This window comes from Pan troglodytes, chromosome 16 (genome assembly GCF_028858775.2).
Source record: "Pan troglodytes isolate AG18354 chromosome 16, NHGRI_mPanTro3-v2.0_pri, whole genome shotgun sequence".
Taxonomy (NCBI): Eukaryota; Metazoa; Chordata; class Mammalia; order Primates; family Hominidae; genus Pan; species Pan troglodytes.
The window spans coordinates 60360101-60385143 of record NC_072414.2 but is presented as its reverse complement, the minus strand read 5'-3'; the positions used below and the strand labels follow the sequence as shown (position 1 = coordinate 60385143).

Here is a 25043-nt window from a genome sequence, read left to right as displayed (position 1 = left end):
AAGGCTGGTACTGTTTTTAATTGCTCCTTGGCACTTTATGTGCAGTGATCATAACTGACACTAGGGGGTGCAAGATAGCCCTCCAATGGCTCCTCTAGTCAACCATTGAGGCTTCCCCTAGATATCACTCAGGGTAGCATGTGCTTCCATTCAGTTAGGCTATAAAATGTGAAAAACAGAATTTCTTATTGAAAACCACAAGGTGCAATGTGCATGTTTTAAGGTTATATACAATTAGAAAAACAAATGAAGGTGCCATAAATGCCTTTTCTCACTAATTTTAACTATAATTAATCACTATCTAACCCTTGTTTTCTGCAGGCTTGGATAAAATACCTCTTTCTAACTTTCTCTGATTCCTTCATGAGGAATCAAGGGCTCCTTGGGATTTCTCTTTTTTTTTTTTCTTTTTTTTGAGGCAGAGCCTCGCTCTGTCGACCAGGCTGGAGTGCGGTGGCATGATCTCGGCTCACTGTAAGCTCTGCCTCCTGAGTTCACGCCATTCTCCTCCCTCAGCCTCCCAAGTAGCTGGGACTACAGGTGCCTGCCACCACGCCCGGCTAATCTTTTGTATTTTTAGTAGAGGTGGAGTTTCACTGTGTTAGCCAGGATGGTCTCAATCTCCTGACCTCATGATCTGCCTGCCTCGGCCTCCAAAAGTGCTGGGATTACAGGCGTGAGCCACCGCGCCTGGCTGCTCCTTGGGATTTCAAACTCTTTCAAATAGCTTTTCTTTTTCAGTGCCTTCTCTTCCAAGCAGCCACAACACTCAGACACATAACCAATAGCAAGATGCTTGTTATCAACCTGAGGCCATCTTGACAAGGTTTCTGTCATCTTCTGTTGAATTCCTACTTTCCCTCTTGAATCTTTTCTTTCTGGTTTATCTGTGATGAGTCACCTTGAGACAATAATGTAGACAGACATGGAAAGAGAGTTGTAGAAAAAGCCAATCAAGAAAAATGGAAACTGGAATGGGAAAAGGAAAGGGGAAAGATGAGATGGAAAATAAAATGCCAACAAGAGAGAAGAGAGGGAAGGGAGGCTGTGAACCCCCAAGGGTAGGGCTTGCCTTTATTCATCTTGGCCTCTTCAGTGGTTGGCATAGGCCCACAGATGGTGAAGAAGAAAGGGAGGGAGAGAATGGTTCCAGAAGTCTGGATGTGACCCAAGGTAAATCTTGGGGAAGCCCAAAGCTGGATGTCCTTGTGTTAAAGGGTCTGGGGACCATGGCCCCTGGATGGGAGAAGTTGAGATTTCTTATTTTTTTTAATTTTCCTTGCAAAGTTTGGAAGGGCCCCGCTAAAGTGAACTCAGGCAGGAGATCAGGTGAGTGGTGGCTGGTGGCCCGGCCCAGCTCCGGGATGGCTCACCCTGTGACAGCAGATCCTCTTTGCAATTTCTCTTCTGCCACTTTCCAACTGCCGAGCCAATGATTTTATAACCCAGGAGGAGGACATTTCCAAAAATGTAATGACACACTTCACCCTCCAATGAAGCTAGCCCACAGCCTTTTTGTTTCTTTATGGCTTCTTGAAATAAGAATAAGTCTATAAGAATGACTATTTGTCACAACACAAAGGGAGAGGAGAGAAATAAATCTGAGCTTTGAACCAGACAGAAAAGACTTCGAAGCAGTCCATGTAAACAATGATTCCCTGATGCAACCCAAGGCCGGCTTCTGTGTCCTCTGCGCTCCTGCACTCCATCCACCTCCCAGAGGTGGGGCGAGGCCTGGGTAGGAGAGTGAGGCCGAAGAGCTGCCCCTTAACTAGCTGGGTGACTTCGCCTCACTGTGCTGTAGTTTCCTCAGCTTCAAAATTGGAATGTAGCTGGGTACGGTGGCTCACGTCTATAATCCCAGCACTTTGGGAGGCCAAGGTGGGCAAATCACCTGAGGTCAGAAGTTCGAGACCAGCCTGGCCAACATGGCAAAACCCCATATCTACTAAAAATACAAAATTTAGTTGGGCATGGCAGTGGGCGCCTATAATCCCAGCTACTCGGGAGGCTGAGGCAGGAGAATCGCTTGAGCCCGGGAGGTGGAGGTTGCAGTGAGCCAAGATGATGCCACTGCACTTCAGCCTGGGCAACAGAGCAAGACTCTGTCTCAAAAAAAAAAAAAAATTGGAATGCTGTCTCTGCCTCAGGATTGAGAAGATTAGGTCAAAGTCAGGGATACCTGTAGCACAATCCCTGGTACCTAATAAATTCCCCCCAGAATATTCATTCATGCATCCATTTATTTGTTTATTTATATAAAGTGCTTTGAAAGGAGAGGCACACATGTCCCATTGTTTATTTCTTGGTTGGGCATCCTGTCCTCTATTCCCATATTATCTGTTTTCCATCATCTTAAAGCCTGGTGATCACCTGATAAAATAATCCAGGGGTTCCCAAAGCTGGCCACAAAACAGAATCACCTGTGAAAGGTCAAAAAGAATACAGATATCTCAGTCAAGTCCAAGAATTACAAAGACAGACCCTCTAGAGGTGGTGCCTGGTAATCCCTATTTTTGAAATCCCCAGGTGAGTCTAATGCCCAGCCAGGTGCTGGAATCACTGACTTAATTTTTTCTAAGAGGTCTGTGAGTTCCCATGGATCCATAGGTTAACTCCGTTCCAGGCTTACACCGAGAGTGGCCCTCAGTGCCTGAATCCAAAGAGGGATGACCAATGGCAAGAAGTTAAGAACCCCAGAAAGCAGGTAGGGGCAACCTGACTGGGTGACAATGCTGTGCTTGTCAGTCATGTAGGCATCTAACCATCTGTCTGTACTTAGGACCACTTTAAGTAGAGTTCTCTGGACAAGTGAGGCAAGAAGGGAGAGGACTTGGAAAGTCAGAAGGGAGGAACAGGGATGAACCTGTTGAGGATGACTCTGCCACAAGCTCCATGAAGGCAGGGAATTGTCTGTCCCTCCAGATCCCACCTCAGGCCCAGCTTTCATCATGGAAGGCAGCATAGAAATAATGCACATGAGCGCCAGCACCATGCGGGACCCTCCCTGTGAGCCCCAGCCCTTTTTCACCTGAGTGACACCTATTCATTATGCAAGCCTCTGTCCAGGAGTTGCCCACTCCAGGAAGGCTCCCCAGACAGCAGAGCAAGAACCCGTCCTCTGTGCCCTGCCACACCTGGAGACCCCTCTTGCGGCATGTTCTCCACACTAAATTCATCGGGTATAGGTCTCCCTGCCCTCACTGGGCTAGGGGTTAGGCTGTGCTTCATTCATCTTTATGTTCACAGAGCCCAGCACATAGCAAGTGCTCATTAATTATTTCTTTGAACAGAACGTGTCCAAGTCCTTCATTTTACAGATGAGGAAACTGAGGCTCAGAGATGGCAGGTGACTCACCGTGGGTCACTTAGCCCATCTGGGGATAGGTTAGAGATAGCCATGAACATGTCAACAGGCCCACGAACAAGAAAAGAGTATCTGTCCTTTCACCTCCGGGCCATCTCCTTTTTCTGCGTTACCCAATTCCCTGTGGCTGGTAGACACAGCTGGAAGAATGAGGGTACCAGTTGTGCCTCAGCCTCTACCTGACCACGTGATTTGGGGCCAATCCTGACATTCTCTGGGCCTTGCTTTCTTCCCCAGTCTAATGGGAATATCTTCCTTGCTGGACCACCTGCCTGGCCATGGTTTGCTGGAGACAGTTGGGTGTGTACACCTCACTGGCCACATTTAAAGAGTCACCATCCTATTTATGAGCCAAAGCAAGCACACCAGCCCAGATCAGAGAGCAGGAAACGCTTAGGCCCCTTTCCTTCCTACCATGCAATGGCTGAGAAGCTGTCAGACTCACACATACCAGAAATTAAAGCTGTACATTCTGCTGAGAAACATCTGTCCAAACTATTGCTGTGTTTATGTTTCATTTTTGGAGGAGAAAGCTGCTATAAAGTGGAAAGAAAAAAACCTCTGAGCATGACTTGGAAAAATAAGCAAGGGTTTGTCAGGCATCTTGCAAAGAGATGGGAGAGGGGTTACATTGCATATCCAGCCTCTCTGCGGGGAGAACAGACCACAGCCACCTTCCTGAGAGAGCTGGGCCAAGGGCTCACCAAGGCTGATTGTCCACCTGCAGACGGGACCCAGAAAAGCTTGACCCAGCTGTGCTGCCAGATACACCCCAAGAAGCAAAGTGAAGATGCAGCTTGTCTTTGCAAAATGAGCAGCTTCCTCTATCTGTCTATTCATGTGTTCACTCAACAAACAGTGATTGAGCCTTGACTGTGTTCAAGGTATTTGACCAGCACTGGGGGGAGATTTGAAGATGGATCAGGGTCTCTCTCTCTCTGCTATCTACAGGCAAATTATCTAGAGGAGAGAAAAGACACAAACAATAAAGGTATAGACAAAGCTTCATAGGAATTGAAAGAGCTTTCAGCTAAGAGATCAAGGAAGGCTTCCTGGAGGAAGAGGCACTGAAGGGTGGATGGAATGGGGATAGACTGAGAGTTTGGGATGAGGAGACTGCTCATGCAGAGGTGGGAAGGAGAGAGTGCAGGCAATGTTGAGAAATGGATAGACGAGCAGCCGCGTGTGACTGGCATTGGGGTGTGAGATGGGGAGGGGTGCTGAAGATTGACACTCGAATGTCAGACACTCTAAATGGCACAAGTTGGCTACTTTTATTCCGCATAGTCAGTGGCTGAGGTTCTCATTTTCCCTCCAGATGGGTTGAGAACTTGCTTTGCAGTCACCTTCCCTCACTCTTCCCTCTTCTCTTCTAAGAACTTCTGCAACTTAGGAAGGAAGCACTGTTTGGATGTCAGCTGAGGTGGACCTAAAAGTTGTCAAGTGCAAACCAGAGACCCAAATGTTGATTATGAAGTTGACGTTTGTGATGATACTTGTCAACAGGTGTGTGCCCAAGCTGAAAGGGGCCGCCTCTATGTCCAGCCATCAGGGTAGCGTGTAGGCTTTGTATCTACTGACTTCATGACTACCCATAGCTACTTATGCATGGAGGCCTTTTATTTATTAGTATTGATAAAAGGTATGCAATAGAAATTTATTTATTTATTTATTTTAGAGACAGGGTCTCTCTCTGTCACCCAGGCTACAGTGCAGTGGCATGATCATAGCTTACTGCAGCCTTGACCTCCTGGACTCAAGTGACCCTCTTGCCTCAGCCTCTTGAGTAGCTGGGACTACAGGCACATGCCACCATACCCGGATAATTTTTTATTTTTTTATAGATGGGGTCTTGCTATGTTGCCCAGGCTGCTCTTGAACTCCTGGTCTCAATTGATGCTCCTGCCTCAGCTTCCCTAGTAGCTGGGACTATAGACACGTGCCACCATGCCCAGCTTCAAGAAAAATTGTTCAAAGCACCTGAACATCTATCAATAGAAAAAGGGATGAAACTATTTATTTCAGTATCCCTGACAGGAGAATGGTTAAAAAGTATAACACTGTGCAGCCACTATAAAGAATGAGGCAGAACTATATTATCTATCTATACCAGGCCCACCTCTAACATCTGAGGGGCCTGAGGCAAGAAAGTAAACAGAGGCTCTGGCCCACGGCCTGCCGTCTTTTCTTCCCACCTCTGGTTCTCTCTCAATAATTGGGGGACATTACACATGTAGATACTCCAGCCTGCACACCCAAGCTCTCTCTACAGCCCTGCAAATGGCCACTCCTTGGCTACTACCATCAGAGGTATGCTTCTGTATCAGAAAGGCAGGTCTAGAGGAGAGGCCTGCACAGGCCCTGGACTCAGGCCCAGGCTATTTGGGCAGGAGATTCCAGCATCCCAGCCACCCAGAGTGGGAGGACAGTGGCTCCAGGTGTCCTGTCCCCTTGATCCCTAGGACTCCTCACCCCATAGGAAGGGGCACAGCTAGAGAAGGGTTGGAGCGGAACCAAGAGCAGGAGCCCTAGTCACACAGTCCAACGGGGGCATTGATAGATATTAACACAGAAATATGTCCACATATAAAATAATTAAATGGAAAAAGCATGTTACACAACCACATATGTAGAATGATTCCAGTTTTTAAATTCTGGATGTCCTCTAGATTGTCTGCATCCCTGTTGCTATAGTAGTTTTCTATAGAAGGCTGGATTGAGAAAGGGAGGGAGAAGCCTTTCAAGTTTTACTTCGGGCCGGGCGCAGTGGCTCACGCCTGTAATCCCAGCACTTTGGGAGGCTGAGGAGGGCAGATAACCTGAGGTCAGGAGTTTGAGACCAGCCTGGCCAAAATGGTGAAACCCTGTCTCTACTAATAATACAAAAATTAGCCAGGCATTGTGGTACATGCCTGTAATCCCAGCTACTCAGGAGGCTGAGGCAGGAGAATTGCTTGAACCCAGGCGGGGTGGAGGTTGCAGTGAGCTAAGATCCCGCCACTGCACTTCAGCCTGGGCAACAGAGCAATACTCTGTCTCAAAAAAACAAAACAAAAGTATTAGTTTGCACAGTTCTGCAACATGAACACTAGATAACAAATGTGTATTTTACCTTTAATACACAAAGAATCACAGTTTTTAAATAAGTGAATTTTTTGAACCAATTAAAGGATTATTTATTACATATTTTCTTATGACTGAAAGAAATAAAACAAATTTTTCAAAAATAAATAGATAAAATCAGTCTGGGTGCGCTAGATGGTCAGAGATGGCTGTGGTCATGATCCCCAGATACAGTGAAAGTTCCCAGGGTAGAAGTGCTGCTTTACTTGGCCAGAGGGCCTCCTACCTGCTTCCTTAGCAGATCCTTCAAACAGGGCTTCCCATCCTGCCTGTACACCCCAGAGGATCTGCAGATACCTGGGCCGTGTCCCACACTGGCTGAGTCAGAACCTTCTGGAGGTGGGGTTCAGGAACCTGCATTTGTACCTCCCCTGGTGATCCTGATGACCAGCAAGGGTGGAAACCACTGCCCCTCAAAACCCTGAAGGGTGAGCAGACTAGGTATAATATTCAGTCCCTTTGGGTAGATGAGAACACTGAGGCCCAAGGCAGTTAATGACCTTGTCTTCCCCTGCCAGAGCTTGCTCTATTCATCCAGTTGGGTCAACCCATGTTGGAAGACAAAAGCAAGCAGCTGGCAGTCAGTGGTCCCAAGCTGCAGCCTACTGGGTCACAGGCATCCCACTAAGCCAGGTGATTCACCAGCTCATACAAAAACTGCATTTCAGGATCCACTCTGTGCCAGATGCTGTTCTGGGTGCTGGGATATTTGTGGCTGCCCACCTGACCAGCAAGATCCTAGCTCCCTTGGGGCTTAAATCCTATAGGGAAATAAGGACAATGAAAAGTTATACAAAGAAGCCAACATCAGACACTACAAAGTACTTGAGGAATACAAGGCAAGTTGGTGAGAGAGGGAGTGACAGGTCCTCAGGAAAGGCCGCTTTGGGGAGCTGGCCTTGAAGATGAGCCCTAAATGATGGCCGAGAAGACCCGGCTGTGCACACAGTTTATAGCAGCCCAGGTAAAAAAAAGAGAGGAGAACAATGAGGTGATATAGAGCCTCAAGGCGTGGTGAAGAGGGTGGATTTTGTTGGCATGGATCTGGGGCTTTGAGCCCAGTGAGAGTCGCCATGCCTCTGTTTCCCCCATATAAACACTCCTCATGCTTCTCAAACTTAAGTATGCATCAGTGTCTCCTAGAGGGCTTGTGAAAACACAGACGCTGGGCCCCACCCCCAGTTTCAGCCTCTGTTGATGGTCTGGGGTAGGGTCCAGGGAGAATTCTCTTTCTCAAGGGAGGGTCAGTCATTTTGTTCTGTTCTGCCCTCCGACTGATTGGATGAGGCCCACCCACGTTAGGAAGGGTGATTTGCTTTCCTTAGCCTACAGATCTAAGTGTTAATCTCATGCAAAAAACACCCTCACAGAAACACCCAGAATGACGTTTGGCCATATATCTAGGCACCCCGTGGCCCAGTCAAGTTGACACATAAAATTAATCATCATGTATATGTCCCTGTTTAAAATGCACACGAAGGTTTCCAGTGTCTGATAGGACTTTATGGAGTGAGAGTAAGGGATGTGCAAACAGAGGGGCTCTCGTTTCCCTAGCCCCCACGAGGCCAGGCCTCACCAGATGTGTGAGCCAAGGTGAACCACAAGCCCCTGCAGTCAGTCCAGGAAGACCTACAGGTGCCAACTTCTCCCCTTGGGCAGGTCCTGGGCCAGATTCTCCATCTACACCCAACCCCGAGCCAGGGCAGCCCTGGGGTCCGCACTGGGCAGGCATTTGGACTTGCTGCTCTCAGCGCTTCCCCAGATCCATCTTGAACCCATTAGCCACCAAACTCACAGGGGCTGGAGGAGATTCCATTTTCCATGGAGAGAGAGGGAGAGAAAGGCCTCACTAAAGGAATAATCTCTCCTTTGTTCCCTCGAGCTCTCGGCTCCTCCAGTGAAACCCCTCCCTGATGCCCCTATCTGATTTCAGAAAAGGAAAATGGAGCCAGGAGAAAAAAGAGACAAAGGGACCGTGTGGGTTTAAGGGAGCGGGGGCTGTGTTGAGAGAAAGGAACAGGTGAGGAAGGGAATGGGGTGAGAGAGGAGAGAGGTGAGAGGCTCCTGTGGGGACAGGCCCTGCTGGCCCTAGAGAGGACAGGCCTCACTCCTCTCTGGGCACTGAGCCTTCCACTTCTTCACAATGAAAAAAAGAGCACAGGATGAGGAGTCCTGGCTGTGAAACTGATCGGTGTCTCTCTGCAGGCTCATCATACCTACATTCTGAGCCTCAGACACAAACTGTTCTGCCAGCCCCAAAGCTGTCCTGGAGATCAAAATCAAGTGCAATTAAATTGCATTGAAAGTGATTCATTCAAATGAAAAGGATAACCAATGATAATTGGATTTCCCGGGATGTGAGGTTGAGGCCTTGCAGAGGGAGGCTGTGAGGCCCATCAGGGAGGGGATTGAACCCACATTCTTCCCTTCCTGGGCAGTCCATGCCAGCCTCTGGTCTCAGGATCTCCTGCAGAGGCAGGCTCATCCTTGGAGGTTCCTTCTTCCTTCCCCTAGCATCCAGTGAGCTCAATTCATGGCCTTGGCTCATTTCATCTGCTGGGGAGCTAAGCTGCAACTGCCTGCCTCAACAGACACAGCCTGTAAAAGCCTGACTGGGCCTAGAGCCCCAGCCCTTGCATCTAGGCTTTCTGCCCTCCATGGCTTGGAGGAAGCACCACCCTAGGAGTCAGGACACCGTGTACTAGTCCAGCTCTGCCACTGCCTGCCTGAGGCCTCAGACACAGCACTTCTCTCCCTGGCCTTGGATCCCACATTTGAGGCTGGCCCAAGGAACCTGCATGTTTCCTCCCAGCTCTGATGGTCTCGAGGCCTGTTCCCAGGTAACCAGAAACATCTGGAATGCAGGGTTCCCTGTCTAAGCAGCTGTTGTATGTGGGATGCACACAGGACAAAAGGGTTTCTGTTGCCACAAGGCTAGGCCAGGGGAAAGTTTTATGCATTCAGTTAAACAACAAGAGAGAAATAATATACATGGTGCTGGCGATTCCACCCACCACTTACTCAGTAAGTCCCGGCCCCAGGTGGAGCATGAGCTAGGGGATATGAATCTGCTTCTCCCTCATTGGTCTTGGTTGCCATGTTTCTCTTACAGCATAATAACATATGGAATTTCTAAGAGTAATTTTAACTATGTGCACTTTTTTGCCTTGTACACTCTAAACATTAGGATGTTTTCAGTTATAAGTACCTAAAAACTCACAGACTTACTATGCAGTAAAAGGTAGTCATTGAGCCTATGTCTGAAAAGCCCAGTGGTAGTTAGGCTGCAGGTACAGTTTGATCCAGGGGTTCAAAGCATCAGCAGGACTTCAGCTCCTTCTCTTCATGCTTCTCTCAGCTCTCCCACTGTCAATGCATCAGCTCATAACCCTCATCATCACAAGGTGGCTGCCAACAGTTCCAGGCCTTGCATCCACTCACTACGGCATCCAGAGAAAAGAGACCACCCTGCTACCTGCATCCCAAGCACAAGTCTTGAGATTCACTTGATTGGGGAGATTTAAGTCTTTGTCCCACCCTGACTCAATCACTGCAGCTGGGGGATAAACTATCCTAACCCGAGCTATGTGCTCCATCCCTGCAACTGGGAATAGAGTCAGAATCCCTGGATCCTCAAACAGAAATGAGTACTGTTGGGAAGGAGGAAATGGAAACCAGGGAAGTAGTCAACATTGACTTTAGCATGGAAGCTGGGTCACTCCATTGAACTCCTATGCATGGAAAATACTCGATTTCTCAACAACCCTCTTTCCAAGGATTGAATTCAGGGGCTTATCTTAGGCCTGAGGCAAAGCCAAAAGCCCCCACAGTTGCTCCTGCTGCAGACTGTCACACAGAAGGTTGGGTTGGTCACTGGGCACCTCTTTGCCGAGTGCCTTCAGGACCACCCTACTCTGGTGCAGTAGGGCAGTCCAGGACAACTCAGACCTCAAGGAATCATGACACTACAACATTGGCCACACCAGGCAGCAGGGATTACAAGCCAGTTTATGTGAGAAAGGCCAGAGTAATCACCGAGGGCTTCCTGGAGCAGGTGGGAATTTATGCTGGATTTTAAAGGGATGATCTCCAGGATGGGGTACACACACCACAGGGACTATGCTGGACTGTATACTGGAGTACAGAAATAAAATAAATGTGAGTTCTATTTAGGTTTATATTTTATCTGAAAAAATAGAATTACTAACATTTAATATACAGTTTATTAAAATTGGACAGTTTATGCTGGTATAATTTACATATACACTTACACATAATTAGGGGTACATATCATCTTTTTTCTTAGAGGAGATTGAATTTTAAAAGTTGAGAGACCAAAACTGCCTGGAAGAATGGAGCTGAGGATAAGCAGAATTCAGGATGAGTCCCCAAAAGGCCTTGTTGGAGAGGGTGTGAGGTAGAGTCAGGTGGGAGGGCACTGGAGCCAGGGGCCCTTTGTCTTAGTCTGGGTCCTGCAGGGAGCCAAGGAGCCCAGCAGAGGGCTTCCAGAGTGCTATGTCCAGCCTTCCAGAGTGCAGTCTCCACAGGGACCGTCCTCTGTTGGCAAGGCCCTTCTTAGAGGTTGGTCAACAGGGAAAGGGTCCTACAGGGCTGTGGCTGGAATGCCTGTTGCCCATTTTCCCATCCACCGAAGCCCTGCTCCCTGCGCCTTCGCAGGAAGAATGCTGGGAGCCCGCAGCCAGTGACTCACAGCACACAGCCCATGGAAAGGGCCGGATGCTCGCCACGACCTTTGGGGTTTGCTGTGCCGTCTGGTGCCCACGCCAGGAGGTATAGGGTATCAAGCCCCCGAGAGGTGCAGCAGGCCCTGAGGCTGCAGAAGGCTGTATAAGGCTGAGGCTGCAGGGGGTGGCAGGGGCTGCCAGACCCCAGGCAATTTGGCTGGTCTCAGTGGTGACGTGAACATTTTCCCTGCACTTCGGCAGTTATCCCCTCAAACTGAGACTGAATCATGTCCTCAAAACCTCAAGCCCAACAGGCACACGTAATGCCCAGACTCAAGAATGGAGAGAAGGGCTGACCCAGGCCCTCTCTTCATGGCAAAGAAACATTTGGGGCAATGCAGAGGAAGCTGTCCCAGGAGAACTCCAGTCCCAGCCCCGCAGCAAACCAACTGTGGGGCTGGGTCAGCTCCCCTCTTGGGGCCTCAGTTTCTGCATCTATATTATGGTGACAGTAAGCCCTGCCCTCCTACCTCATGAAGTACTATGGACTCCCAGAGAAATGAGGTCTGGGAGAGTGGAGATGGGACCCAGGGAGTGGCCCTTGTTCTTTGAAAAGGACAAAACCGGTCTCATTGCAAATTTGAGGTCACAGTGACTTAGTGAATTTACTACCAGATTGTCCCATCTCAGCCACTGCCAGGACACATGACTTTTCGGAAGCCACCAGTCTTTGCGCATAGCTTGCCTAGATATGGCCCCTTCTGTTTCTCAGTGCCTTTCTTTTTTTTTTTTTTCCCGAGATAGAGTCTCGCTCTGTCACCCAGGCCGGAGTACAGTGGCATGATCTTGGCTCACTGCAACCTCCTCCTCCCAGATTCAAGCAATTCTCCTGCCTCAGCCTCCCAAGTAACTGGGATTACAGATGCCCACCACCACGCCCGGCTAATTTTTTTTGTATTTTTTAGTACAGACGGGGGTTTCACCATGTTGGCCAGGCTGGTCTTGAACTCCTGACTTCAGGTGATCCACCTACCTCAGCCTTCCAAAGTACTGGGATTACAGGCGTGAGCCACTGCACCCAGCTGGCCATGGCTTTTCTAATCTAGAACATGCTGCACCTGATTCTCCCGGAGGCACCCTGAGAGGTGTTCCTCCATCTGGCAACAGTGCCCGGGAGGAACGTGTCCCTCAGGAAGACTTGGTCACGTGTCAGGTTAACCTTGAAAACTGGAGCAGCCCCAGAGAAGTAAGCTTAGAGCCCAGGGTTCTCTTACTGACCTTTTTCTTTCTTTCTCTCACTTTCTCTCTCTCTCTCTCTCAAGAATGGAGCAGCCTTGACCACACAATCACTTGCAGAATTAAGTAGCCAAAAATCACCTCGTCTAGACAAACAGATTTTATGGGTCCAATTAATTTCTGCCGGTCAAAAATAGGCAGGCTTAATAAGGGGATATATATAGAATCTGCCATCATCTGGCTCCCCAGGGGAGAAACCTCAGCTCTTATTTCATAGACGCTTAATTTCAAACAGAGTTCTGTTAACTCCCACTTCAGACCTGGCTTTCCTTCCTGACAGCGCCAAGGTGGACCAGGGCAGGGAGAGCAATGGACCACAAGAAGCCACTTAAGTCCCATGCAGCCCGAGCCTCCCGGCCACCTCCTCCCAACCATCTAACTCCGCTGGCATGTGGTGGCTTCTTCTTTGGGCCATGTCACCAGGCAGTGGGAAGCTGCTGGAAGAGCAAGGTCTAAAGAGCTCCAGAAAGTCCCACCTGTCCCTGTGCCCCAGATCCCACCATCATCTGTTCTCCATCCCTCGGGATCGAAAGCCTTTCGGGGCTCTTGTGGGCTGTGGTGTCCCCTCCCACGCACAGTACCGCTGTCCCTGGGAAGGGTTACCTTTCTTAGCCACTGTTAGTATGTGGCCTGAGCAGAGAGCCAGACCGGCACCCAAGGCCTAGAGGGCCCCAGGTGTGCCAGAGTCACGTGCCACAGACCCAGTGGGCAGGTCAGAATCCTGGGACACTCTGGGCCCCCGTGATGGGGCTGCTCTCTGGTGGGTGAGAGATGAGGCGTAGAGGGCCCTGGAGAGCACTAAGGATGGGACCTGGGGACCCTCCAGTCTGAGGTAGAACTCTCCCCAGCATCAGTGGGGCTGAGTCCACAGCCGCACCTCCAGGGTCGCAGGCTTTTCCTCCAGGGCACGGCCACCGGGGCTTGGCCAGGCCAGGAAGGAGTGGCTGCTCACTTTTCCCTAGATACATGTAAGTAAGTAAGCCAGGTGTGTTAGTTCCTTACGGCCGCCATAACAGATGATCACAACCTGGGTTGCTTAAAACAACAGAAACGCATTCCCTCAGAGTCCTGAAGGACACAAGCCTGAAATGAAGCAGCACCAGGTCCACACTCCCTCCGCAGGCTCTGGGGGAGAATCCTTCCTTGGTTCTTCCAGCTTCTGGTGGTCCCGGGCGCTCCTTGGCTTGGGGCAGCATCTCCTAACTCTGCCTCTGTCTTCTCGTGTCTCTCTTCTCCCCATGTCTCTCCTCTGTGTTTCCTCTTCAGGACACTTGCCATTGAATTTAGGGTCCACCCAGATAATCCAGGATGATCTCAACCCAAGAACCTTAACTTAGTTACATCTGCAAAGACACTTTTTCCAAAGAAGGTTGCAAAGGCATTGGCTCAAGGCAGGAGCCCCAGCTGCATGGCAGCTTCCGCCCACTGGCTGCCTTGTCCACTCTGACCCACTCTGGGGCACCAGCTTTAAGGCTTCCCTATAAGATGAAGAATGAGGGCCCTTTCAGGTAATGACAGATGGTCAAGACTCTGTGGCTCCAGAAACATCATTCCTTTGTCAGAATGACTTCCATTACCACTCTCTCGTCATTTGACAAACTCATATTCATCCCTTAAGACCCAGCTCAAACATCACCCCCTCCTCTACCAGGGATTTGCCTCCATCCCATTTGTTGCAGAGCCCACGTGGTCTTCATCTCTGTACCTAGGCAAGGGCCTAGAATGGGCCACAGGTCCCATGACTGTATGCTGAAAGCCCAGCATCCCTCCCCCAGGGAGACAGTGGTCCCAGCCTGAGGGTCTGCATGTGGTCACACCTCCAGGGTTCCCTCCCACCCTCCCCACCCAACTTCACCTCCACACTGCCCACCAGGCTCCATCCTCTGCCAGGAAAGAGTACCTCCCCCAGTGTCTTTGCTCATCTTCTCTTCCTTCCCAGGCTGGTCGTGGGCGCCCCACTGGAAACCAATGGCTACCAGAAGACGGGAGACGTGTACAAGTGTCCAGTGATCCACGGGAACTGCACCAAACTCAACCTGGGTAACGTGGGCTGGTGGTCTCTTCACAATGAGGCCAGCGGTTGTCTAACACAAGGCAGGCTCTGATGCACACCCATGTCCATGGTCACACTGACTCCTTCCTGCTACTCCATGAGATGACCCAGCTGATATCACTGCCCCCACTTTACACATGAGGAAGCTGAGGCCAGGGAGAGGAGGCAACTTTTCCACAGTCACACAGCTTGCCAGGGGCTCACCAGGAATCAACCCAGGCCCTAGCTGTCCCAGGCCATTCCTCTTTCTGACTCAGCCACTGCCCTTCGACTCAAAGTTTTCTCTCCCAGGAGAAAAAAAAAAAAAAGGACTTCCTGTCTTTTTCCTGATTTTGAAATAATAACAACAATAGCTAACATTCAGATATCTTAGATAACGTTCACCATGTGTGAGGCACATTTGGACTCATTTAATCCTCACAACACCCATATGGGATTTAACCATTTAACAGATAGGAAATGACAGCATACAGAGGTGAGGGCACCGCCTGGGGTCACTCAGCTCACAAGGAGCAGGGCTTGGCATCCAGTTCATGCAGGCTATGGCCTCCCTTTAACCACCATGCAGCACCGCCCTTCGGAAGTGCAAGCTTTTCCTCGCCAAAGAGCTTTCAGGCATATTCTGGAACAGGGAGATGCCGTGAACAGCCCCCAGCCTCTGAAGCCCTCCTAAAATCTACTCGTGTGTGTCTGCATGCATGTGTGTATCTGCTTATGTGTGTGCAAATGTGTATCCACTAAGCGCACACACCAGTCCACTAAAGTGCTCCCACTTGTCCTAAAGGTCAGACAGCAGCTGGGTCATTGCTTGCTCTGCTCTCAGAAGGGAGAAAAAGTTCCATTTTGGCTGACAAGCTGCAATTCTAGGCTTTGCCCTGGAGGACTGGACTTCCCTAGGGCCAGGACCCTGGGCCTCCCTCCTTCGAGGAGTGGGGTGTCCACCCCAGAGCAGTGGGGTGGGTCTCCCTGGGAGATGGGGGATGGGAAGGGCAGCAGGGTCTCACTGGACGGGAATGGCAGAGGTTCAAGAGATAAGCTGATGGATGAAAAGGTCAGCATCCAAAAGAAAGCCCAAAGAACTCCCCAGGGCAGCCAGCTGTCTGTCACATGGTCCGGGAGGCTCCCGCTGTCCACATCTGCATCAGCACCATGGGTGGGAAGTTCAAAACCCAGCATAGCTGGGGCCCAAACTTCAGTAAGGAAATCGTCTAAGGGAAGAGGGTGCCTGGTTGGTGGCGTATGGTTCCAGGTCATCAGCACCCTGAGAACACAGGCTTCTGAAACTGGCCAACCTGGAGTCCCCTTCCAGCTGTACAAATTCTTTGCTGTGTGTCCATGGGGAGTTCACATCCTCTCTCTGAGCTTCAGTTTACTCGTGTGTAAAGCAAGGAGGCTGGACTCGACAACCCTTAGGATCCATTCCAGGTCTAATCTGTTTCCGAACCTTTAATGGGCACCTAGCATGTACCAAACACTGTACTAGTTATTGGGGATATGGTGGGGAACAAGAGGCCAAGGAAGGGGACAGTAATCGGGTAGGCAAATTAGGAAGCAGGATAATTTTAGGCAGGGATCAATGCTGTGCAATAAACCAGGTGCTGTAATAAGAGTGGCTAGGGGGTGATGGAAGTGGAGAGGGATTTCTACCTTAGAAGGTGATCGGGGAAGGCCTCTCTGAGCAGGTAGTTTTTGAGAAGGTGACAGGTGGGGGCGGAGCACTCCAGACAAAGGAGGAGCAAGTGCAAATGCCCTAAGATAGGAACAAGTCTGCCCTGTTGGAGAAGATAAAGAAAGGCCATGTGGTTGGGACAGAGGCAATGAGGTTGGGGGGTGGTGGAAGAGTGGGCAGTCTTCTCAGGGCTTCAGCCACCCAGAGAAGCTCCTGGTCCAGGCAGGGACGTGGATTTGTGAACCAATCTTTTTTTTCTCTGTTGCAATGTGGACCCCATTTCTCTCCAGAGGGAGGAGGAGACATAAAGCCATCAGACCCTGGAAAGCATTTCTGAGCTGGGGCACAAGCCTAGGAGGCAGTGGGTAGCAAAGTGAGCTGGGACGGAGGAAAATTACTCTTCATTTGAGGTGTGGTTCTCTCTCTCCCACTGAGAAGAAAATGCATGGCAGAAAGAACATCTGTCAGTTTTGCCCCACAGTGGAAAATGCAAGGCTGGGAAACCTGAGTCCTGGGTTTTCCTACGGCCGTTCCAGGCACTGGGCAGCACGGTGCCAGGAATGTTCTTTCCTCTTTCTCCAGGGAAGGCTAAGTGGGTGTCAGCCATTCACACCTCTGTGGGAAAGACTCTACCACTGGCACTGTCCTTCCAACACCTGGATAAAGTCAGGGTTTTCAATGAGGGGTGGGGGCTGGGGGAGGTGATGTGATTCTCAAAGCCAGGGCCTGTGTAGGGAGATATCTGGGCCCGGGACCCTCACCCAGATCTGCTGAGGAAGGCGTGAGTCTCTCCCGCTCACAGAGGGGTTGGGCAAAGACTTGAACCTGAGTCTGTCTAACTCCAACACAGGGATTTTTCCTCCCCTGCCCCTCTGTCTCAGCCAGCTGCACAGTTTCACTACAAACATCAGTCCCAGGGGAGAGGGAGGAACGAGAGGGGCAGGGTGGTGAGGTCTGGGTTCCTTAAATAAATGGAGGGCAGAATTCTAGCCAGAAGGGGGCGAGGGTTACCCAGCCCAGTGGAGCATGGAGCTGCCCCTCTAGTTCCCACTGCCACCGTGATGCCATCAGATGGGAGAAAACACAGGACTCGGGATGAAACGTCACACGGTCTGGGCTAAAGATCTTGCTCTTTAATTTCCCAGCAGGTAACCCTGTGGCAGTCACTAACCCTCTCTACACCTCAATGTTCTCATCTGTAAAATGGAAATGATGACCCCTGGGTCTCCCAGGACCGTGAGGGGTCCTGAAAGGGCAGGTGCGCGCGGTGCTTTGTAGATGATAAGGCATCTCAGAAACACCGGGGCTTTGCTGTTATTTTCTCTCTAGCCTGTTTGGGCAGACAAAAGAGAAATCGAGCCCAGTCATTCTTAGCACAGCCAAGAAGGGCAGATTTCAAAAGGAGCCTTGCTTCAAACTGAGGAAAACCAAAAAGCAAAAAACAACAAACACAGCTGCCCCTACCCTCCAGTCCACAAAACAGTCTGTGTCTGACAAGCTGGGCTCTGCCAGCAGCCCACCCCCAGACTCCTGCACCAGCTGGCCTTCCTGACCTGTGTGCCCTGGGAGCCAGGCCGACTCTTCATACTTCCAGTCACCGACACAGTGCAATGCAACCCATTCTTGCTTGAGGCCTCCTTAGAAATTATTCCTCCCATTGCTCGAACCTGGGAGTTGGAGATTGCAGTGAGCCACGATGGTGCCACTCCACTCTAGCCTGGGTGACACAGTGAGACCCTGCCTCAAAAGAAAGAAAAGAAAAGGGAGGGGAAGGAAGGGAAAATTAAAAAAAGAAAAGAAAAGAGAAAAGAAAAGAAATTACTCCTTCCCCAGGCAGGGAATCCACCCAGAGCTGTCCACACTGCATGTTAGGGCTGGCACACTCTAGCTCCCCAGCCTCTCCCACTCCCTCTTCCTGTACACGTGCACACACACACACACACACACACACACACCCCAACACACTTCTGGGGAATTCAGACTCACTTCCTTTTCTTCAGTGGCCTCCAGGATGATCTGGTAAAACCTTAAGCGATGCAATTTTTTTATGATTCTAATCTGCCGCAGAGCTGACCCTCTCCCTATTCCCAGCAGGCTGATAACCCAGCTCCTAAGCACCTCTCTTGGCAGCCTCCTTCAGAATGGCATTCCTGGGCAAGGCCTGGCAGCTCTGGAAGGCTCTCGTTGAGTTGGCTGTCTGTTACCCATGAGAGGAAACTCTCAGCTGTCACATGTTGGTTGTTCAGATGAGCAGAGTAGCGGGCACAGAAAGAGTTGGGCACAGGACTGGTTAAGTGTGGATGGGGGTCAACTTGGAGGAAAGCATAGCGGGGATACTGCACAAAGGAAGCCAGCCCAGGTGGGATGCCATGGCATGTTTGGGGGCACACGGGGAAGTGGGGCTCCAGTCGGATGGCTGGAGGAGGAAAAGCTGTGGGCTAGGAGATAGAAGGCTCGGTGAGTGCTCACTGTGTGACCTTGGGCAGGTTGTTTGGCCTCTCTGAGACTCGGTTTTCTCATCTCACAGGCAGTTGTGAGGAAGTCCTGAGAGTACGTCTGGGGAAGGCCTTTGTAAACCCTGAGAGCCAGAGGTCCCCAGCGTCAGGGAGAATCGGGGAGGCACCTCGGGTGACCAGACCAGCAGCAGGCTCTGGGCAGAGGGCGGGCAGGAGGGGGCTGCAAGCTGAACTTCTCCCCCCACCCCAGGAAGGGTCACCCTGTCCAACGTGTCCGAGCGGAAAGACAACATGCGCCTCGGCCTTAGTCTCGCCACCAACCCCAAGGACAACAGCTTCCTGGTAAGAGCCACCTGCCACTGCTTGGGGTCAGGAGAGGTGGGGGTGGGGGTGGGGAGGGGTGGAGCGTCTCCTTACACACCCTCATGTGCATCCTGTACACCCACTCTCCCCCACTCCAACCACCAAGCTGCCTGGCCCTGTGCATTCCAGGAAGCAGCTCCCCCGCCAGCTCCCTGCTTACGCCATTCCGAGTGGCAGGGCCCTGGGTGTTTTGGCAGGGACAGTCCAGGCAGAAGAAACAATTGAGCCCTTTTGTGTGCATATCCCGAAGGAGGAAGGAACAGCCAGAAAGGGGACAAGAATAAATGTAGATAGCCAACAAGTCTGATGGGGGACTGTCCCTTCCCTTGGGGAGCTAGTTGTCTGGGCTGGAGGTCAAATCTCTGCTCTAGGCTTGAAAAAAGAAGCAGGCTGCACCACACACCCAAAGAAGACTTGGAAGGGATGCCATAAATGAGTAAACACAGACTACCACAGCCGAGGGAAGGGCTACAGAGCGAAAAGCCGTCTCAACTATCCAGGATTAGATGAAGAAGGCTGGAGGAGGTTTCTGTTTTTTTTTAAAGAAGAGACAGGCCTTCGCAAGGAAGAAAGAAAAGGGCATGTCTGGGTTGAGGTGGTAGAAGCATTCATTCATTTAAACAATGATGTTTCTGAGCACTTACCATAGTATGTGCTAAGCCCAGTGCTGGGCACCGGGATTCAGCAATGAATAGAGACCCTGCCCTGCTGGAGCTTACACTGTCGTGGAAAGAGAGGGGACAAGCAAATGAGTAATGTCTAATAGGACTTTGGGGGACAGACAGCAGCAGGCTCTGCTTACAGGTCTCTGTTCTGTGCCCAGGTGAGCACATATGGACTCTGCACATGGTAGTGAGTGTGGGCGGCACGATGGATTGGCACTGCCTGCTCCTTGCCACCACCTTGGAGTGAGCTGTGTTGAGTATGGGCGATGCTTGGGGTTCAAACAGGATCCTTCTGAGACTGATGGTTCCTAGAAACAGTTGCAGGAGAGGACTTCAGAGAAAACTTACCCCAGAAAGCCCAGTACAAATTACTGCCCATTTTTAGATGGGGTGCTTGTGTCAGTCTTTGTTCTGGTCTATTTCTGCTGACAAATGAGACATCTGGGGCATGAATCACAAGACAAATTAGATAAGACAAATAAGACATAAAGATAAGATGATGACTGGGATGCAAGGGGACTTGAGTGCATAGTGGCCCTGCCAGGGAAAGTCATGAGGTGCCTTGATGTATATTCGGCCCACAGCCCTTTATTAGCCATAACCAGAGGCAAAGCAGGACCCCTGGCCCTATCCACACACATACCCGTCAGGGGCTTTGTCTCTACTCCCTTTTCCCTCTCAGGCTTCTTATCACATTTCTTCTTCACAAGGTGGTATGAAGGTCTGAGAGGAATGGTGTGATATATTCTCTGGGGCCTCTGTGAGTAGGTTAATCCTTAGTTTATAGATAGTCACCTGTTCATTGATTCACTCATCTGTCCATTCCCCTCTCAACAATTCATTCCTCCATTCATCTATCCAACCACGCATGCATTCATCTACCCATCTGTCTATACATCGATCCACCATCAATCTCCCATGTAATCATCCATCTTTCCATTTATTCCTTCCTGCATCCATCCATCAACCTCCATCATCTATCATTCATCCACCCATCAATTCATCATCCATCCATCCATCAACCATCCATCATCCATCTGTCATTCATCCACTTATTCATCCATCATCCATTCATCCATCATCCATCCCCTTATCCATTCATCCATCTATCCATCCACCCATTCATCCATCAACCATCTATCATCCATCCATTATCATTCATCCACCCATTCATACATGGATCATCTATCCATCCATCATCCATCCACTAATTCATCCATCATCTATCCAGCCATCATTCATTCACCCATTCATTCATCATCCATTCATCCATCATCTGTCCACTATCCATCATCCATCCATTATCCATTCATCTATCTGTCCATCCATTCACATCTATCCATCATCCTTCCATCCATCTTCCATCCATTTATCCATCCATCCATTCATCATCCATCTATACATCATTCATCCATCCATCTATACATCATTCATCCATCCATCTACCACCCACTTATCCATCCATCTATCATCTGTCTATCCATCCACTTATCCATCCATCCATCTATCCATTCTTTATTCCCCTCTGTCCCCTGCCACTTCCAAACATTATGTACAGCAGCTTCAACAAAGTACACAGATAAAACATAACCTTTAAGATCTGAGCTTAAAAAGAAAGTAATTAAAGAAAGGGATCGGAAGTAGAATAATTACTCCCCTAAACCAAAGGAAATTACAGCACAAAATTTAGCTCTGGGTTTCCTGATAGCAGGATAACAATGGAAGCATGGAGCTGAGCTTTCATTTTTAATGACAATGACTCTGAGAAGAACCCTTCACTCAGTCCTTCAATGGGGACTGACATCAGTGTTTTTGGTAGAACATTTCACAGAAAGAATACAGACATTCTTATCTTCCCCTGCCCCAGTATGAGCCATGCCATGTTTTTGAGACCCAGTCCTAGAAGTTTGCCCAGTAAGGCCCTTCAGGCGACCTCTCAGACAGAGGAGTTATTCTAGTGACCCTTGAAGTGTTCACACCCGTGGGTGAAAAGGCTTCCCCAGATCCCGTATGGTGGGTGGGTGAGTGGGGTGGGCAGGTAGGGTGAAGAAGTATCATATTCCTAAATGATGAGATGGAGAACAGGGCCTTGAAAAAACAATGAAAGAGACTCCAAGATCAGTTTTTCTCCATTAGACCTGAAACCAAAGGAACTAGTATACATTGCAGCAAGAGAGAGTTCAGTTAGACCCAAAGAAGATCCCTCACCCCCTCACCCCTCAGATAGAAGTCTGTCTTGGGTCGTGGAGGATGGGAGTGGGCCTCAGGCCATTGGACCTCGATCCTCTCTGAGGTCCCCTCACTGACTGGGGATCTGCACTGTCCTCCCCAGGCCTGCAGCCCCCTCTGGTCTCATGAGTGTGGGAGCTCCTACTACACCACAGGGATGTGTTCAAGAGTCAACTCCAACTTCAGGTTCTCCAAGACCGTGGCCCCAGCTCTCCAAAGTAAGTGGCTTCAAATCTGCAACCTCAAGCTGAGCAGTGGACAGTCCAGAGAGACTTGGGCCCTGAGCACAACAACCTGTGGCTAGAAAGCAGTATTTGGACTCTAGCACTGTCCTGCCCCAGCTCTCCGGATGACCTGGAATGTATCACTCCACTCTCTGGGCCTCTGTGGGAGTCATAATCTTGGCCTCCCTCTCCCAAGTGTGTGGTGGGGAGCAAATGAGCTAAGGTTTCAAAGACAATCCCAGCCTCAAGGGAGGCTTACTGCAGAAACCCTGGGTATATAGGTTACCTGGCAAGCACATGCAGCAGACAAGCTGTGCACTGCACAATTCTGGGGGAATTGTTCACTTAGACATGTGAATGGCGCCCCCTGATGTTGTGCAATGCAGTAGCCCTGTAGATGAAGGAACAGGGAGAACAGAAATCTCCTTCAGTAGTTCCACCAAATCAGTGCTCCTGGACAGCAGGGAGTTCTGTCCAGCTCGTCCAGAGCCTCATAGAACGTAAAACCTCTTGCTCATTGCCCACCTGCCAAGAAAACCTGGGGAATTACTGCTCAGACCCTGCCTCCCACAAGCCCAGACTTCTTGGCTCTGAGGCTCACTATTTCCTCTGCACTAAATACCATCACCCAAGCAGCTGCTGCCCGTTTTATGAAGGGTTCGGGAATTAGCACCTCTGGCTTGCTGGCAGCCACCCTCCAGACAACAAGGCCGAGTCAGATGGGGCTGGGGAAGGGAGGGGGAGGAAGCATCAGTCCAGCAGGGGCAGAAAGGTCTTCCTTCTGGGGGATAATGAGACGTGGATTCTATTCACACAAAATGACAGAGGAAACGGCAGAGCCAGGGCACAAGAGGAGGCCTGAGGTCAGGGTACGTGAGGGGTCCACTGGGGAATGTCACCACCCCTAGAGCTAGTCCCTCCAGGCCTAGATGTGACCATCCTATGGTCCCTGAACCTCATGTGGTGGAGGCCTCCTCACCTGGCTGACCAGCAGCATTGCTCTGAAGCTTACCAAATGCAGATTCCAGGGCACCCCATGTGGGTCCTAATTCAGTAGGAGTATGTGCATGTGTGTGTGTGCATGCGTGCATGTGAGTGTGTGTTTTTAAGCTCCCCAAGGGAGTGTTCAGCCATGTTTAAGAACCGTAGTCCTCAAGCCAGTTTGTTCCCAAGGTATCTTAGAAAGAAAAATGTGAAATTGTAAGAAAGAAATCAACAATAATAAATGCATTATAATAATAAATCTGGCTTAAAAATAAAAATAACCTGTTAAAAGATTATGAACTCCTCCAAATCAAGGAATTTCTATCTTGGTCACCCCCACTGCTGCCTGCACCATGCAGAGCTCCAGCACATAGCAGGTGCTCAGTCCACATGTGTGGAGCCAAACTAAACCAGAAAAGGACAAATGTATGAGGCTCTGCCAGGCCAGGAGTGTCAGGTCATCACATGCTGTACACAGTATGCAGGTGGGACAAGAAGTGGTGGAGCATTCAAGTTGCCCAAATGCTTCTTAAATGCTCTACTAAACACAAAGCCTGCAACAGGCGTCCCAACTCAAAGCCACCCCCACCTTCCTCTGTCTGCTCAGCGCTGACTTCGACATAGTGCCTCTTCAAAATGCAAGAATTACTGGAACGGTTAACACACAAAAGGTTCATGCAGCATTGTTATAAAGTAGATTTTATAACAGTATAAAAACTCACCAATAAAAATGAGCAATGCCCAGACGCAGAGTGTATGCAATATTTCAAAGTAACTCCAACTGTTGACAAACAGAAATAAATTACTTAGATTTTAAAAGAGGAGGGTTTTTTTTACTATTTGTTATAGCCAATGTTTTCTTAATTTTCTTTGTTGATTTTCATTATTCCTTTTAATTTAGTTTTTTTTATTTGTTTGTTTTGTTTTGTTTGTTTTTGAGGCAGAGTCTCACTCTGTCACCCAGGCTGGAGTGTAGTGCCCCAATCTTGGCTCACTGCAACCTCTGCCTCCTGGGTTCAAGCAATTCTCATGCTTCAGCCTCCCGAGTAGCTGGGATTACAGGTGTGCATCACAACTCCTGGCTAATTTTTGTATTTTTAGTAGAGACGGGGTTTCGCCATGTTGGCAAGGCTGGTCTCGAACTCCTGATCTCAGGTGATCTACCCACTTCGGACTCCCAAAGTGCTGGGATTATGGGTGTGAGCCACCACTCCCAGCCTAATTTAGTATTAATATTACAAAAGCATAAAGAAACCTTTATATTCAGAGGCAGAGATAACGGCACGAGAGCTTGACCTGATGATATCAGTACCATATTAACTCAGTGGTTTCCTTAAAAAGTAAATAAATAAATAAAAAGTGAAACCATGATCAGTTCAGATTTATTGAGCACTTGCTTTGTGCTCAGCCCTTTAGAAGCATCTTCTCATTAATTACTCTACGCAACTCTTCACTATCGTTGTGCCTCTTTTACAGAAGAGAAAACTGAGGCTGAGAGGTTTCATGACTGACCCTAGGTCACATAGCCAGGAAGTGCCAAAGCCAGGAGTCAGTGTGATGCCACATCCCACATTTCTAGCCACGACATCATATCTCCCTCCTAAAAACAGAAATCCATTCATTTGGGCTGAAAGTGGTAAATGCCAGCCTGCTTATTACAGCAAAACAAACAATAACAAGGTACTGATTTGAGCAGTGCTGGCTGCCTCGGAAGCATTGGCCGATTGGTAGTGGTCAGTCCCTGATTAGGAATAGAAGTGATCAGGCTTAATTTAAGCTTTGTTCAAACAGCCAGCAGAGTGGTAGAACACAGCCAGGAATTCCTGGGCTCACTCACATTGCCCAAATAAATGTCCAACCCAAGGACAGTTTCGCAGCCCAGGGAATTACACACATGGAGCAGAGTCATTCATTTGTCCTTTGAACAAT

General features: G+C 49.5%; 1 protein-coding gene across 1 annotated transcript in view; it reads left to right on the top strand.

Annotated features, from left to right (window-relative positions):
• ITGA11 (integrin subunit alpha 11) overlaps nucleotides 1-25043 on the top strand; it is a 130083-nt gene that overhangs the window by 47945 nt on the left and 57095 nt on the right. Inside the window, exons 3-5 of the mRNA XM_510503.8 lie at nucleotides 14411-14511; nucleotides 18900-18991; nucleotides 22010-22124. Coding sequence (XP_510503.3) covers nucleotides 14411-14511; nucleotides 18900-18991; nucleotides 22010-22124 — 308 coding nt within the window. The remainder of the gene's footprint in view (nucleotides 1-14410; nucleotides 14512-18899; nucleotides 18992-22009; nucleotides 22125-25043) is intronic.